The following is a 16,712-nucleotide window of genomic DNA, read 5'->3' as shown; positions in this document are numbered from 1 at the left end:
GTTTCAGTTAGTAGTACAGTAGAAACAGATTGTTCACACTGTTGTAGGTAGTGCTGAATGAATGAATGAATGAATGAATGAATGGCATACCTTACCATATCAAATCTAATTTTATCATTTAACAAAACCCAGCATGACCACCAGTGTAGCAGGAGGAACTGGTATCCCTGCATACCAAAGGGTCAGAGGTCATGGCAGAGCCCTGCCCAGAAGGTCAACAAAGCCCAGCTTCAAATTGCAGAATGACCAGAATGACCAAGCAGATGGCCTCTTAAAATAACTGATTTAAACCACCTACACACACACACATTTTTCAGCTCAGTAAAATTTCTTCCAATTCATGTTGGTTTAAGACTGTCATATTATCATTCACTCTGAAAGTGCTTTTTGTGTTTAATCTTTCTATTCGGATTTAAATAATCAGATATGTACCTGTTTAAAGAATTATGTTGTATAAGGGACAGAAAAATTCCCCAAAGGCATCAAATCACATACAGCTGGCCTGGGTTTAAAAACAGCCTTTAGTGATTGATAATCAGGTGAAGATGCAGGAGATTATAACTCCCAGATAGTCCACTGCTCTGTTAGACATGGTGTTCACAAACAGTCACAAGCTCTATGCTGTTAAGTCAAATTCATTTTAAATGAGTATGAATGTTCATCCTAAATTCATTAATTCATGAATTTATCAGTATTATTGCTGCATCAATTAACAACTTCACCCTACATAAGTCAATGCGAGGAAATTAAGGAACACATTTGTGAACAAAAGCCCTTTCTATTTAATGGAAACATCTAGAGTTACAGTATGAGCACAGGCATTGTGCCCTAAGTAGCTGAGCTCCTTTAAAAGGTTGAACAAAGCCCTCACCCTCTCACTTTCTCTGGAAGATCACTGACAGAGCTTGTCAGAGGAGAGATCTGGGTAACAATGCAGAGAGATGGGGGAGGAGAGGAATGAACACAGGGGAGGTGAAGGGATTTAGCATGAGAAAAGAGTTGCCTACAGGGAAAGGGGAACTTGGCCACCCTAAAGAGAGACATATAGAAAAGGGAGGGACCACACATGAAAGACAGAGGTGGTTCTCCTTTAGTGGACTGGTCCCAGGGCGGGTCACCAATCAGAGCACATTCCACAGTGGCCATTTAAGATGTTTTTTTCCCTGAATTGTATTTTCTATGGGATGTTACTTTGTCACAAATCTGTGAGAGACAGAGAGGTATTGAAATGTGTGCACATATAGTTAAATACAGGTACTAATTAGAGCAGTGGTTCTCAGAGTGGGAGATGTGGATGTTCAGGGGCCTGTGTAAAAGGATTACATTTATTATTAAGTTCTTATAGTAAATATCCTATTTGACTGGTCACTTGAATTTAATGTGTTTAATTCAAACCTCAATAACTCAAAAGTACACCTATAAATAATGTCCTCTTGGAGCTGTCATGTCATACTGCGTTCTGTTGGAAATAAAAAGCACTATGGCTCAAATAAATACCCAAATTAGTATTGTACACAATTAAATAATGAGCCTAATATTTGTATAGTTGGATTATATTAATAAAATAAATCTGCACTGACGGTTTCCATGGAATTTATTTCACAGTTAAAGGGTTAAAGAGGAGAATAAAATAACAGAGTAATAATGAGGAGTTAGGATCGAGTCAAATGTTAGTAGAAACACCCAACTTCAAGCACAACATTATTTAGGGTTCTTGTATTTCAATGGTTTTTAAATCATTTTAAATGAAATATAGTATAGTAATACACCAGGAACTGAATTTCTGCAGAATGAGTACACTGACAGAGTGGGAAGAGGCTGTTCAGTGCAGCCAGCACAGCACCATGTCAGAGCTGCTCTTATAGAAAATTAATCAACAGCTTCTGACCAATCAGATTGGAGAAGTCGAAAGCATATGTGGTATAAGTGAGGAATAAAACACGCCGGTCGGTGTGCTGGTGTATATGTAGCTACACACCCATTACTAGGCCAGTAGGTGGACTGGCTGCTCGAAGGCCAGGTTTCTAGTCGCTGTTCTGCAGGCGTGTGGAAAATGGCTGCTGCGAGCTTCCTGCCTTGTTTTGACGCGTTAAAGCAGAGTGACTACTGCAGACAGAAGCCTACAGCACGATGCACAGCTGTCTCAGACCAGTGTTCTCAGATCAGTGCTCAGTATTCACACGGATGGATTGCCATATTATGATTAGTGTTTGAAATTCCCTTCACGTAACATTCAAGTCTTGTTAAATCTTCTAGACTGGTAAACACTTCTGAATGTAAGGTCAGAGTCTTTGATTTGAGATGGAGTTTAACAGAATGTTTTACATGTCTGTGTTGCTGCACAGTGATAAATACAGCAAGAAATCTCTAAACATTTTACTGATAAACACGTAAACATGCCGGACAAACATATATTGGCTCTGACGTGCCATCTAGTGGATATTTTGTTATAAATAAATAACACGAGTTATATTTATAGAATTGCATTTTTTTTTTCCACAAGCATAAATTAGTTCACAGGTGCGTTGGGATAGCACAAACTCGTGTTTGTTGATCGCATTTCCTCATCACGTGACACATGGTTTGACCGCCTGCAGTTACCTGCAGATTTCCTGATTTCCTGATTTGTACAAATCAATTCAACCAATGTGTCTCCTCCCACTGGGTCTGCATCAGCCAATCAGGTTTCCAGACAATATTTCGGAAACGCCCACATTATCCCGACCAATCACAGCCGATGTGTACTCAACCAACCAGTTTAAGCGTGACAATCCGGATTCAGCTCGTTCTGGACAGCTGCAGCTGCTCAACTTGGGTTGTTGTTGTTTTACTGCAGCTAGTTGGCTAGTTTGCGTCTGGTGTACATTCTGCTAGTTTAAATATTGGGTAACTGATTAAAAACACATAAATGGTACATGTTATTAAAATGGTATTTGACTATAACTGGTATGATATTTAAAATGTAGTGAAATGCCGTTTTCCCAGGTCTGAATATCCGGGTTTTTTTCTGCTAAGGTTCCAGCAGTGTGATTCCCCTCTCCCTCATTAGTTCCTCAACCACTTAGGAATGAAACTGACTTCAGCAGCTTCTCTCAGACATTACTGGAGACTCAAATCCACACTTGAGCTGCACCAGGAGTTTACATTTCCTCCTCTCAAATCCCAAACACTACAAAATAGCACCATGTAGTACAGCCTTACTGAATCCGCATTCAAATCATACATTTCACCTAGACAGTTTTTTCACCAATATGGTAAGGTCCTAAAATAGCCTCATATTATACACAGTTTGCATATATTATAGTTTGCATTTACATCACCGCATTTCACTGATTTCGACTGAATTCGTTAAATTTCATAACTGTGGTCGGAAACACAGTGCATAAATATTTGTCTTCATTTTTCAAAATACGCTATCCTATTTGAGCTAGCAAATATTAGTATCATTATTCTAAGGTAGGACTACCCCAAATTCTCCAAACCGGACAAAGACGAAAAAAAAAAAAAGCCAGTCCAGAATTAGCTCACGTGCGCATGAAACGAGGCCCCGCCTTCAGGGCCTGTATAGCGCAAGCGGATTGGTTGCCGCAGTGAAAAACACATTTGTGGCTTGATTTGAGAAATATTTCAAGGATTCACAAATGCAGGCGGTTCAGACACGTGCCACGTGATGAGTAAATAATCTACATGCATCCGATTCCACAAGTAAACAAATTCAAAATTAATTTGTTAAACAGTACTTTATTATTTGTGAAACACAAAATAACTTTATTTGTGGATGTTCATTTATTTTTGTAAATCGTTTTCAATATATTTATTGATGTGTTATTTATTTGCAAATTAAACCATAAAAAAGCCCACATAAGCCACTGCAGAGTCCACAGAGGTAGTCATGCATGAAGTATAAACCAGGCCTAAACTGTCCCTAGGTATCAATGTGTGTGTTTGAAAGACCACTGTGATGAGCACAGGGGAAAAAACACTGGGCTGCTCTGTAACACTGATGTGTCTTCAGCAGTAACTGCCTTACTTGGGCCTCCATTCACACCTATTAGTCCATTTGTCAAGTCTGAATCAGAGTGATATTGATATTTTTGGTTCGTCTGCTGAGGGGCAATGCAGTACATACATGTAAAGCACTTGCTCGTTGAACAGAAATGCCACAACAGTTTGTACCATATTTGTGTGTACCATATCCAACATTTGGTTTCTTTATTTTTTTCTGTTCTTCACTTCCTGCAGTTGGGTTGATACCCAAACGAACCACACAGAGGAGGTAAGTGCACCAAAGTCTGATTCAAACAGACTAAATGCTGCTTATGTGAAAACATTAAAAACCTTGAAACCCACATCATAGTAGTTGCTGTTTTAAAAACAAACACAACACATATTACTGTAAATAAAATTTATTTAAGATTTCATAGATCCCCAGATGATGTGAATATACATTTGTAAGAGATGAGCCCTCAGGAAGCAGCTCTTCCCTGAACCCTTCCTCTGCATCCTGTCCTCCTCACAGCTCATTCCTTCATCCATCCATACTGCTGCTGCAGGCTCATAAATAAGTGTTAAAAAGGTGTTTGTGATATTGTAGAGTGTGTGGGTATCATTTGCGTTGGACTTGTGTGAAGGAAGAGGGCATCTGTATAGGCTGGATGGGCTGCACAGACTGGAATGGCTGAGGCTTCTTACGTGGGTCTGGAGAGGACGAGGCCTTCACTGACGGGAGTAACTGATTCCGTTTGATGATCTGGAGAGCCAGCTGCGTGTTACCTGCAATCACATTAATCATTTATTAAACCATGGACATACACTACTGATCACAAGATTCAATTCATAAAGCAAACGATACCTGTGTTTTTTTTAAGCTGGAAGATAGCCAATTCAGAAAAAGTGGATGTAACACTGTTTTTCCAATATATCAGTCTGGCTTTTTGACAGTTATTCAATCAAACATAGCTGGACTTAGAACATACCATTCTGCAGCTCCAGGTAGACTGCCAGTAAAATAGCTTCTGGTGGAATCTCTTTTGCACTGACCATAGAGGCCGCCTACAGAGGCAAAAATAAGGCAGAATCTTTTTAAATGTGAAATAATGTTAACAGCTTTTCAATGTAAAATGAACTAGTTATGGGAAACAGGGATTAGTCCACCAAGCAGAGTGTATGCGGGTGTTCATTACCTGATGAAGACACTTGCGTGCTTTCTCGTATTCACTCCTCAGACAATAAGCACTGCCCAAATTAAAGAGCATCATGGCCCTGGCAGAGCTCAGACTACTGGGGTAACACAGAGGAGTCTGTTTCCCTGCTACACACACAAATACATAGGCATTCAGACCGCTTGTGAATAAGCAAACCACAGATACTATCTGCTATAGTGTTAAGAGAGTGATTTTAATAGGAAGCTAATAACAGATAATACTTACAGGATTCAACAGGCTCTAAATCTCCTTTATCTGACCCTGTGGGTTCAGAACATGTGTAAAAATCACAGAAACCACACAGAGGAAACATTCTTAACTGTGCATTTCTTATGTGTTTGACGACACTCCACACTTTGTGTTAATGTGAGCAAGTTTACCTTGGTCTTGTTCACTGGGTGACACACCTAGTGACACGTCAGTAACATTCTCTGGGTTGAGGTGAGTGATGGCATCAGAGATTCGGTCCAGAGAGATCAGAGCTTCAGCAGCATATAAATGACCCAGGAACCTGAGGACAGTACACCTGTTACCAACTATGAAAAGCAGCACAAATGGACTCCACTACAAGGGAAGTAAAGTGCTGAGAAGGCACAACTGCTTTCACATATTAGAAAATAAAATAATATATAGACAAAATAATATATATTAATAATATACAGAAAAAAATAAAAAGGAACTTTGTGTTTTGTTTTGGTATTGTTCAAAAATCAATCCTTACTGCATTGCACTGTTAAGAGTTTCAGACCTTTATATAAGTAAAATTAAACAAATCATTTGCTGCAATATTTATGCAGTCTCTCTCATGACATTCAATTGAGAATCCATCAATTAAAATGGCATCAAAATGTGAAAATGGATTCTGATGCACAGAATGGAATGTAAGTTGAGCAAATTACTTGAGGGATCCTGACAGCTTGGGCTGATGTAAGAGTTTATCTGCATGGGTAAGTGCCATCAAGTTGTCCCCAAGGGCCAAAGCCACATATGCACTACAGGCTAAAATGCAGCACCTGTGAGTAAGACAGAATCAAACAAAACAAGTTTCAACTACACGTTTAATTTTAAGATGCAAGTTTAACTTCTAGAGATTCTAAAGATCACAAAAAATTATTTCAGACTAGAAAAGCATGCACACTGTAACCAAACCCTTAAACAAGGGTAAATGTATTGGTTCATGGAATAAATTAGGCATTTGAGTGGGGCCTAATTTACAACCAATGAAAGAGCAGAGGTAAATGTTAGACATCTGTGACTCAAAGATACTCAGAGATACCAGACATAGCCAAAGCACCAGCTCATAAACTCCAAATACTTCAGCGTTTAGGTACAGTCTAGTTGACGCTTAGATAGAGTATGTTAGTTAACTCTTTAAATGGTAAAGACACAGTAAACATATGTATTTATTTTCTATAAAAGCAAAAAAGACTTCATTAGGTTAAAAGGACTTGCTCTGTTAGAAGCTTTTTCCTGGGCACAAAATTATTTGCACATGTTCCTCTCTGTGTAAAGGAGGCTTAGAGCAGAGGCTCTCTGTTTAAACCCACTGAATTCAAGTGACCAGTCAAACTGACTAATATCCATAAAAACTCAATAATAAATATAATAACTGGGTTGGGATTTCCACCACTGTGTAAAATAACTGCAAAACTGTAACTACTAGTATTTCCTAAGCATAATCATGAGTGGAGGTATTCTCAATTAAACCCTTCATAACCCTCCATCTTTGTTCTGTTTCCTGTTAGTGCCAGATCTACTACAAGCCGATCATTAAAGGGGTTAAAGGGGGTGGGGGAAGAGAAAAAGGAGGTGCAGGCTTCTCAGCAGTTGGCTGAAACACAAAAGGCTTGCCAGATTCCGGGAAGCGAAACCTGAGTAGGTGGCTTGTGTGCTCATAAACATGTCACTGTACCAGAGTGTCAATCCCGGGTCACCCCTCAACCCGCCCACTCCTTCCTCTCCGCAGCCCTGTGTCTGGACCGACAGATGATGAAAATAAATGAACAATGCCCCAGGTGGATGGGAAAAGGCAGAGACAGGGAATAAGGGCAGAAAAGAGATGCACACTGGACACTTTTTGGAGGGCCGGCTTTGATCTTACCTGAGGTTCTCAACTTCCTGTTTTCTGAGAGGTGATGAGGGAGCAGCAGGAATGAACTTGTCTCCCTCTTGGCTCTTCCCACTGTAAATCAAATCACGGGTTGAAAAGGTTACAGAATCATACCACTGTTAGATGTACAAAAATGAGTAAAGCAGCCAGGTCAAGTGGGTGTTTAAGTCCTGAGTCTGAGTCCTGTCAGGATGTCACTTATTGTGTTTCTGCTACTGTCCTCACATTAGTGTGTGTCTCTGTGTGTGGTGAATGATTATTTATTATAACATTGCTGTTCAAGTGCCTGTAAATGTGTGGACATGTACAGTGGGCTACGTATACCTGCAGGCATCACTGTTCTCACTGCCGCTCTCTGTGCTGCCTGATTGGCTGGAGTTTTTAGAGCCATTCTCTGGTTTGCCCTCATGTTGCTGGTGCTCGGGCAGCAGGAGCAACGCATTCCTCAAACAGATTGCTGCAAACTCCATACTCGCTACAGGGATGGCTGCTGACTGACCCTCACTACACATATACACACACAAACATTGTACCTCAAAATTAAAGGTAAAAAATGAATACAGTGCCACCTGCTGGACAAAATTAAACAGTACAACGTTTCACAGAGCCAGCAGTTACAGTGGATGAGTGCATTTCTTTTTAATTTCTTTTCCCCCTTGGAAAAGCCTTAATGGGAAAGCAGACCTCTGCTTATTAACAGTGAAATTTATGCACACTTTCTGTTTAAAAAGAAAGAAAGAAAGAAAGAAAGAAGAAAAAAAAAGTCTTCAGACAGCAACACATACAACTTGTCTTCAGATTAGCTTTTCAATTAAATGATGGTGTTGAAAAATACTATGAATGACAAGCAAACCTTAATATTACAAAATTAATTAAATATCTGACATCCTGTCACATTAATGAAATAGATGCACTCTAAAAAATTTAGATGAAATAATAACGTAAGACAGCACACCTGTAGGTTGTGTTCTGTGTGGATTGCGATGCCAGGACAATCTTGCGATGATATCCCTGTCCTACAGTGGACTGAACTATCCCCTTTTTACTGGGCAAACCTTTAGATTCCTGCTCTGAACTCTGGAGGTGAGGATGAAAAAAAAAAAAAAAAAAAAAAAAACACAAGGAAAAACAGTTGTTAACCCACAGTCCAGAAACTGGTGACAAACATTAGTATGTTAGGCTATAAGTTAGCCTGTCTCACCCCTTTGTTGGCAGCAATGCAGCACTCCGCGAGCCGCAGCCAGAGACGAGGGTTCGAGTGGTATACTTGCACCGCCTCCATTAAACACTCAAAGGCGGCCAGCGGCCGGCCAAGGTGCAGAAGCTGAATGCCACAGTTATAAAGCAGCTCATAGCGCTTATTTGCCAGCAGAGCACACATGGGAATACCTGTGAACTTTTTAGCTACAGGAAAAGAAAAAGGATGCTTAATAGTGTGTCTGTCAAAGCATCAATCACGCAATATACACTAAAACTATTGAAGCAACTAATAACTGGCACACAGACGGGTGCTAAAGCTGACTTGAAAAAATCCTGACTAAAGCTATCTTGGGCGGACAGAGGAAAGTTACAGCTATGCAGTGCAGAAAGGTGAATTCTCTGCAAACGGGGTGAAATTTCATATTGCAGCGATGGGAATCCAATGTTGTGATGGAGAACTTTAATCCATATTTAAACAGGACAGATTTCAAATGAGAAACATAATACAAGCTGGGACACAATAGGAACTAATCAGACTAAATTATATTAGGGTTGAATCGTGTTTATTTCTGCTAGACAAGACAACCCATGATTAAGGTCTGTGTTTGGCGTTCAGATCTTTATTAAATCATACAGGCTCATAGGACCTGATCCTAAACTTGCACTATTACTCTGAGACATTCATAATGAATACATACACTATACGGTCAAAGGTATGTAGACATGACTATAACATCAATATAACCCCCATATAACACACCAAATGTATGTGAACACCTGACTTCTGATTCTTTTTCACTGGGAGGGGCCCAAACGTGTCCCAGCATGACAATGCCCCTGTGCACAAAGCGAGCTCCATGAAGACATGGTGTGCCAAGGTTGATGTGGAAGATCCTAAGTGGCCTGCACAGAGCCCCGACCTCAACCCCACTGAGCACCATTGGGATGAACTGGAACACCAACAGCCATGTTCCAAAATCTAGTGCAAAGCCTTCCCAGAACAGCAAACAAGACTGACTCCATATTAATGTCCATGGTTTTGGAATGGGATGTTCAACAAGCACATGGTCAGGCGTCCACATACCTTAGGCCATATATTGTATATCCTTAGCTAGCAAACGAAATATCTTGTGGTTGCCTTCGTATGTAGGAAGTATTCTGCCACTCACCCTGGCCGTTCTTGCCATCTCCTAGCTGTGCACATGTATGGTCATTCTCTTGCAGGGCTTTCTTAAAGTAGAAGATGCCCAGGTTGTGCTTCCCCATAGCAAAGTGAATACAGCCCAGATTATTCCAGAACATGCAGCGCACACATTCACCTACAAAAAGGGGGAAACATTTAATCAGAAATCCAGCCACCTTGAAAGAAAAATCTTTTTAGTTTTACTGATTAAGTAAAGGGAATTGAGTATTAATTGATTCTATGTTATTACAATGGGACATACTGGACTTGGAAGTATTGGTTTGAAGTAAGATCTGGTGAGTTAGTACACTTTACTGAGAAAATGAACACTAAGCACTGAGTAGTTTGGTGAATTATGTACCTGTCTTGAGGGGTCCAGGATGTTCAGCAATGTTAGAGCTATTGAGGAGCTTCACTGCTTTACGGTAATTTCCCCTCAGATACTCAAAATTACTCTTCAGAAAGAGAGATGGAGCAGACTGAGAGAGAGAGAGAGAGAGAGAGAGAGAGAGAGAGAAACAAACACACAGTCAACTCCCAAGAGTAAAAATATACAAGATCTTTTTTTTTTGCAAAAACCTGTATTCTGTTTAAACTATTCGGCAAGATGTTTTCATACTTCAGGTCATATTAACAATGCATTCCTCCATACATATTATAAACTAAAACAGCTGACAGATACATACTTTATGTGCAACACCATGCATAATGCAAGTATTCAGTAATAACTCACATTTCCAGCTGTGTTCATAACAGACTTGATCTCTCTTTTACAAGCCTTGAGGGATTTCATCTGAATGTAGGCCCGCACTTTATACTGCAAAACACATATGGGGAAAATTAGGAAAACACACAGAAAAGGAGGCCTGTAATTCAACTTAAAATGCTGACAGGTAAGCTAGTTTTAAGTGCAAAGACAGGAGGATCTCAATAAAATCCACCACCATATAGTACAAATACTAAACTCATTTAGTATTGGCAATTTCATTTTTCAAACTCTCTCTCTATTTTCTCTCTCTCAAGCTTCGGTCATGGCCATCGCAGTGCCCTGTCCTGAACCCCACTGGTACCATGAACTGAAAAGGAGAGTCCTAGGACCTTAGAAGAACTGGAGTGATTTTCTATTAAGGAGTGGTCAAAGATTCCTTTTGTATTCTCCTCCATGAGAAGGCTCAATGTTGTTACTTTGACAAAGGGAGGTTGTACAAAGTACTAAAGGCAGAGGTGTCAATAATTGTAGTTGTAATTGTAGTACCGCATGTAGTTGCTTATTCTCTTTGCGTAAGTTTACCTCAATTAAAAGTTGAGGTAAGAGTTTGATTTCACTCTATCTTCAGTGTGGGATTAAGCTAATTAACCACAAAGATTCTTCCATAACCATTTTAAACCCATCTTTACCAACGGTGCAAATAATTGTACAGCTGACAGTACAGAGCTTGTGTAGAAAATGTATTAGTGCTTGTGAACTACCTGATGCATCCGGGACTTGGCTGCCTCGATCATGGCGGCAAATTCAGCTTTCTGAGCAGCAGATTCTCTGGCTGAGCTACTCGTACCCTGTTACAAATTCAATAAACTCATTAGCAAATGAAGGCAAATTAGGTTACAACTGAACTACACATATTCAGTATTTTAAACACCATTTTGTTCTAGATTTTAACAATTACAAACATGGTAAATGCTTGAGTTAAAACCTATCAGAAAGCAGTCTAAAAACCAACAACCTACTGCTGTCATACAACTCAAAACTGTGGTTTTAGCTTTTTTTCTTATAAACTGCTAAGTTTTTCAAATAATGAACCCCCTAGGAAAAAACCATAGAAACTTTGCCTGCACATCACCACATAAAGACTGCAAGACTATAACATCGACAGTCTACACTTTGTTACCAAATCTAGAGACAATAGAGGCTACACTGACAAGCGACACACTGAGAGGAACAAAAGAGAAGAAACAAGAAAAGAGAAAACAAGGCTTAGTAAAAATGCATAAAATAAGAACACAATTATTTTAATTGTATTTCTTACCTCTCCTTTGCCATTTTTGTTGTTGCCTTGTACAGAGAATTTCTCCAGCACTGCAAGTAGATGTAGAGCTTTCTCTGGCTGGAAGGTGAGCAGGTAAAGATCCACCAACAGGAAGCACACCGCCTGAGCAAACTTCTCTTCTAGTACAGAGAACGCCATCAAGCCATACCACTCGACCGCACTGCACCAGTGCATAGCAAAGTGGGAGCAATCATAATTTTAAATGCCTACTCAATCAATTCAAATCTTTTAAAGAGCAACTCCAGTGTGCCTCACGAAAATAAATTAAGTTACTCTTAAGCTGTGTTATTTCTTATTGTCATAATTTCTGACTTTAAACAAAAGTAATGTTACATTACTTGTGTATTTTACAAAAAAATTAGACACAAGTCAAGGTCTGTTCCTCCAGGGAGCAGGGCTTATTCACCCCCACGCTGTAAAAAGCATGTTTGTGTCTATGAGACACAAAATTACCAGATACCACTGAGAGATCAACAAAAGTCAGGATAGTTTTAGAGGTCAGGTAGGAGGGAGAGGTTTGTCATTAGACTATAAATGAGAAACTGGAGAAAACAATGGGGAGCTGAAAGTCCTGTTTTTCTCACTGTAGTAAAAAAACTACTAGGAAATTGATCTATTTTTTTAATACATAACTTGTTGCAAAACTATTACACATTCAGTCATGGTTTCTGAACTCCTTAATGCTGTTTTAATTCAATTTTTTGTTTCACTTTTATAATTTTGTTTTCCTGAATACAGCATTGAGTGTCAAGTACAAACCCTTCAAACACATTTAGCATGAATTGAGGCTAAACATTGTATTAATTCTCCCAGAAATGGAGCTGTAATCTTTATTGTGTAGGTCAAGCTTTTCAATTCACACTGCCCATGAAATCACCATGTATTTTAGTTCACTGAACAGAGAGTTAATTAATCAAGGTGTTCAGTAGCCAGTGATGCAGAAGGTGTTTATACGCTGTGTCTGGAGTGGCTCTTTAAAATATTCTTACAATAAAAACATACATATGCATATTGCTTTTTCTTGGGGAATCACTGACATTATGGGGAAAAATATGTTGAGATCAGGGAACTCTTGAAACTGCAGGCCACCGGGTTCCTCCCCATAACTGGAGCTGAGAAACAGCAACATGCAGATGTGTGTTTTTATTTTATTACAGTAAACCCTGTCTAACGCTCCCATCAACTTTTCTGTGATATTTCAAAACATACCAAAAGGTTCCAGAAACTGGTAGAGCTTCTCTCCAATGGCTATTGCTTCTGAGTACTGCCGCATGTGGTAGTGAATGATGGCTTGATTGTAATAGAGAATGCTGTTTTCAACATCATCTAAACCATCGATATCCTCCACAGCGGAATGCACCTACAAACAAAAAAATGATCACATTACACATAAATAACACTTGCCATTTTGCTACACGAGAGACATATCACAGCTCATCACAGTATTTTCTCACCTGATTTTTTATCAGCATTAAAGTTTGCTTCAAGGTGCTCGTGGTTGTCTGGCCACTTCTGTAAAACTCAGTGACAGCTTTGTTCATGGCAATCTTGTAGTCATCTTTGTTCAGCTCCTGGAGACTTTCTAGCTGCTTTAGGGCATCATCATAGTTTCCAGACTAGAGAGAAATCAGAGATGTTTTAAGTTACAGATTACAGCTCAGGCTATAAGACATCGTAAGTAAGTACATTTTATTTATAAAGCACATGTGAAACAACAAAAGTTGACCAAAGTGTTGTACACAGTTAAGAGCATATAAAACACTGATAAGAGAATATGAAATTTTCCATAAGAGCTTATAATACATAGATATAAAAAAAACAAAAAAAAAACAAAACAGACACTCCCCATATAAAGCGCTACAGATATAAAACAATGACGGAGAAATAAATACGATACATCTACACAGATTAAAATTATAATTTGTACAAGTGTGTTTTTTGTCTTGATTTAAAAACCATGAGAGAGAGAGAGCACATCTGATGGGAGTGGGAGGCTGTTCCACAACAATAGCATGACTACTGCAAAGGGACGGTCACACTTGGCTTTCAGCTGAGATTGTGGAACAGCCAACAGTAACTGGTCTGAAGACCACAGAGACCTGGGAGCAGAGCAGTGGCACAGTAGATCAGAGATATAGGAGGGAGCTAGACTGTCAGGGTGGGAGAGAAAAAAAAAAGGAGCCAGTTATAGGAGCGATATAGCTTCTTTTCTTGGCCCTAACTGTAAGTGATCTACAGACGCCTTGCTCATGCCAAGATACAGCAAATCACAATAATCTTTACAAAATGAGATAAAAGCATGAACAACTTTTTGCAAGTCTTGAAAAGAAAGAAAAGACTTGATTTCAGAAAATCACTCCAAGTTGCTAAAAATACTTTTTGCCATGGAGTTGATTGGCTGGTCAAACCTGAGGTCAAACACCACCAAGATTTTTCACCTGTGGTCTAACGTATTGTGGCAGTGTTCCTACGTTATTTAACAGTATACTCATAGTCATGTCGATGGGCCACTCGATAGCCAACCAGGGCTTAATATCCTCAGTGAACACACTGCGACACTGTAGCGAGCACAGACGACAGGGTTTTAAAGAGAATCCGAGCTGAATAACGCTGGTGTCGCAATGAAAAGAGATATTATGTTTTCAGATAAGACTGCCCAATGACAGCATGTACAGTGAAACAATGACATGCCCCAATATACAGTACTGTGCAAAGGTCTTAGGCACATGCAAAGAAATGCAGGAAAAATGCCTTCAAAAATAATTAAATTAAAGGTTTCTACATTTAAACAAAATACTATAAAAAGCAGTAAAGAGTAATAAATGAAACAAAGTCAATATTTGGTGTGACAACCCTTTGCTTTAAAAAAATAAAAAATTATTAGTCTCAGGTACAATTTGTGCTTGACATTAGCTTTTACTGAGTGTTACTGAGCATCTTGCAGAAGCAGACACAGCTCTTCTGGAGACTCTGGATGTCACACTCACTTCTAATTGTTCAGCAAAACCCAGCAGCCTTCATTATGTTCTTTTATCTGAAAAGTGTCTCTTATGTAATATGCTGCTTTCTTTACTGACATACAAACATTTTTCTGTAACATTTAATTTTGTGCTGAAAAACTAATGTTTGGAAATCTAAAATGGTTTTTGTACTGAATCAATAATGTAGAAGTCAAAATAAAAATCTATAACAAAGTTTTCACTAAAAAAATATAGGGTGCCTAAGACTTTTGCACACTACCGTAGATCCTTGGGAGAGATCATAAATAATGGTAGCAATGGATGAAGAGAAGTTTCTGTTGTTAACTGAGAACGTCCTGTGACTGATGCACCAGCTCAGCACATTCTCCCGCAGGCCAAACACACTCTCAAGAAGTTCAATGAGAATATCATGATATGTAAGAACAACTGCTCTAAGTGAAAAACAGGTACATACCGTAAACGCTTCAAAGGCATTTGTAGCCATCTCCTTTTCCTGGTCTGAAATCCCAGGGGAAACAATGCTGTCATGTTTCAAGTCACTGACTTGGTCTGTGGAGAAAAAAAAAAAAAAAAACTGCAGTGGATGATCTGCTCTGTTGCAGCCTACACGTGCTAAACTAAGGTAATATACAGTGTGCTACAACATGAAGCCAGATCATCTGCCCATGGTGTTTAGAGAAATGCACTCCTGGTGCAGGTGCAGATGAGGTGTGATGTGGGCGTGTCGCTCAGACTTCAGCTCCTCTGCTATGCAAGCAGCACAACATACAGAAATTAAACGCCCTTGAGCTATCCTTCTAACTGGCTAACCATCTATCTGGTCCACTTTGGTATATTTTGCAAATAAACAGAAAACAACTCTAATGCATGATTTAAAACAGTGCCCCACAAAACAGGGCTAATGGATCAGTTAACGCGGTTCGCGGTCAGTAGGAATGTTTAAGCTAACAGCCGTTGCTATTGCTGAGCTGGTTAGCTAACCCGCTAGCTGTAGTTGCCATGCTAGCGTTCAGGTCTAACATACACTTATTTCCAAGAACCAAATACAATTTCTACACGGAGAAAATAACGACACCATCATCAAAGACTCAACTTTATAGCTAGTTTCATTTACACCTTCACACAGCTGCTATTATGTAGCAGGCTGAACACTTCGCCTGAGGTCTAGCTAGCTAATAGCTAACGTCTGACTAGCTACTGATAAAAACACAGCTTACCAGAGTTAGTTTCGGCCATTTCTTGAAGTTTAACGGCAGGTGAAATGTTAATGTATTACAGCAACTGGTTACTACTTAGTGACTCGCTACGTTCACGAATATATAACTAACCCACAAAGGAACCGCTGCTCTGTATTCGCTGTTAACAGATGTCGCTTTACTCAGGACTTCGCCATTAAAATTACCCAGAGTCTCCGGCTGACAAGCAGAGCGTCCCTGTAAGCGCCTCCTGTCGGTGTGGAAGCGCTCCAGCATGACACCATCTTGTTTAAAACCAACCTCTTGCAACAACCACAAGATGGCGACAGCTGCGAGTCAGAGACCGCTACAACCCCACTGCAGCCCCAGAGCCCTTAGGACACGTTTCTTCCCTCAGCATATTACAACTTTTCAAACAGACTCAGTATTTGAATGTGTATCATATTTTTGCTATTTTTTTGTGAACTTTCCATTCACAGAACACATTTTTATTTTCAATTTAGATTCAAGTTGACATCCATCACACAACTTTAAAGGCAATGTTTTCTCAGTCTTGACCCTGTGCCCACTGTAGACTGAGATTCCTGTACTTCCTGTACAGCTCTTCCACCTCAAGCTTCGACGTGTTGTGCATTCTGAGATGCTTTTCTGCTCACCACGGTTGTAAAGAGTGATTATTTGAGTTACTATAGACTTCCTGTCAGCTCAGACCAGTCTGGCTATTTTCCTCTGATCTCTCTCATCAATAATGTGTTTCCTCTCACAGAACCGCTGCTCATTGGATGTTTTT

General features: G+C 39.6%; 1 protein-coding gene across 2 annotated transcripts; it reads right to left on the bottom strand.

Annotated features, from left to right (window-relative positions):
- Nucleotides 1-4,390: 4,390 nt before the first annotated feature.
- Nucleotides 4,391-16,151, bottom strand: cnot10 (CCR4-NOT transcription complex, subunit 10). Of its 2 annotated transcripts, none has more exons than XM_034299391.2 (19): nt 15,944-16,151; nt 15,181-15,275; nt 13,200-13,361; nt 12,955-13,105; nt 11,725-11,864; nt 11,168-11,254; nt 10,431-10,514; nt 10,059-10,176; nt 9,684-9,833; nt 8,516-8,718; nt 8,270-8,391; nt 7,639-7,818; nt 7,306-7,386; nt 6,104-6,217; nt 5,585-5,715; nt 5,430-5,465; nt 5,184-5,311; nt 4,977-5,052; nt 4,391-4,773 (listed from the first exon to the last, which is right to left on the bottom strand). In XM_034299391.2, exons 1-19 carry the CDS (start codon nt 15,960-15,962, stop codon nt 4,607-4,609), a joined length of 2,244 nt encoding a protein of 747 aa, XP_034155282.1. In that variant the 5' UTR covers nt 15,963-16,151; the 3' UTR covers nt 4,391-4,606. The 2 variants fall into 2 exon arrangements, with proteins under 2 accessions (XP_034155282.1, XP_034155316.1); XM_034299425.2 differs by having other exon boundaries at nt 11,725-11,861.
- Between the last annotated feature and the right edge of the window lie 561 nt (nt 16,152-16,712).

This window comes from Pangasianodon hypophthalmus, chromosome 1, assembly GCF_027358585.1.
Source record: "Pangasianodon hypophthalmus isolate fPanHyp1 chromosome 1, fPanHyp1.pri, whole genome shotgun sequence".
NCBI lineage: Eukaryota > Metazoa > Chordata > Actinopteri > Siluriformes > Pangasiidae > Pangasianodon > Pangasianodon hypophthalmus.
Note: the sequence above shows the minus strand (reverse complement) of the source record. Positions and strands in the feature narration are given on the sequence as shown.

Excerpts from the sequence above, each read along its gene's own strand:
- cnot10 (XM_034299391.2), bottom strand. Across the intron at positions 10,515-11,167 it reads CCAAGTCCCGGATGCATCAG|TATAAAGTGCGGGCCTACAT; the intron begins GTAGTTCACAAG and ends TGTGTTTTGCAG. Across the intron at positions 10,177-10,430 it reads TTATGAACACAGCTGGAAAT|TCTGCTCCATCTCTCTTTCT; the intron begins GTGAGTTATTAC and ends TCTCTCTCTCAG.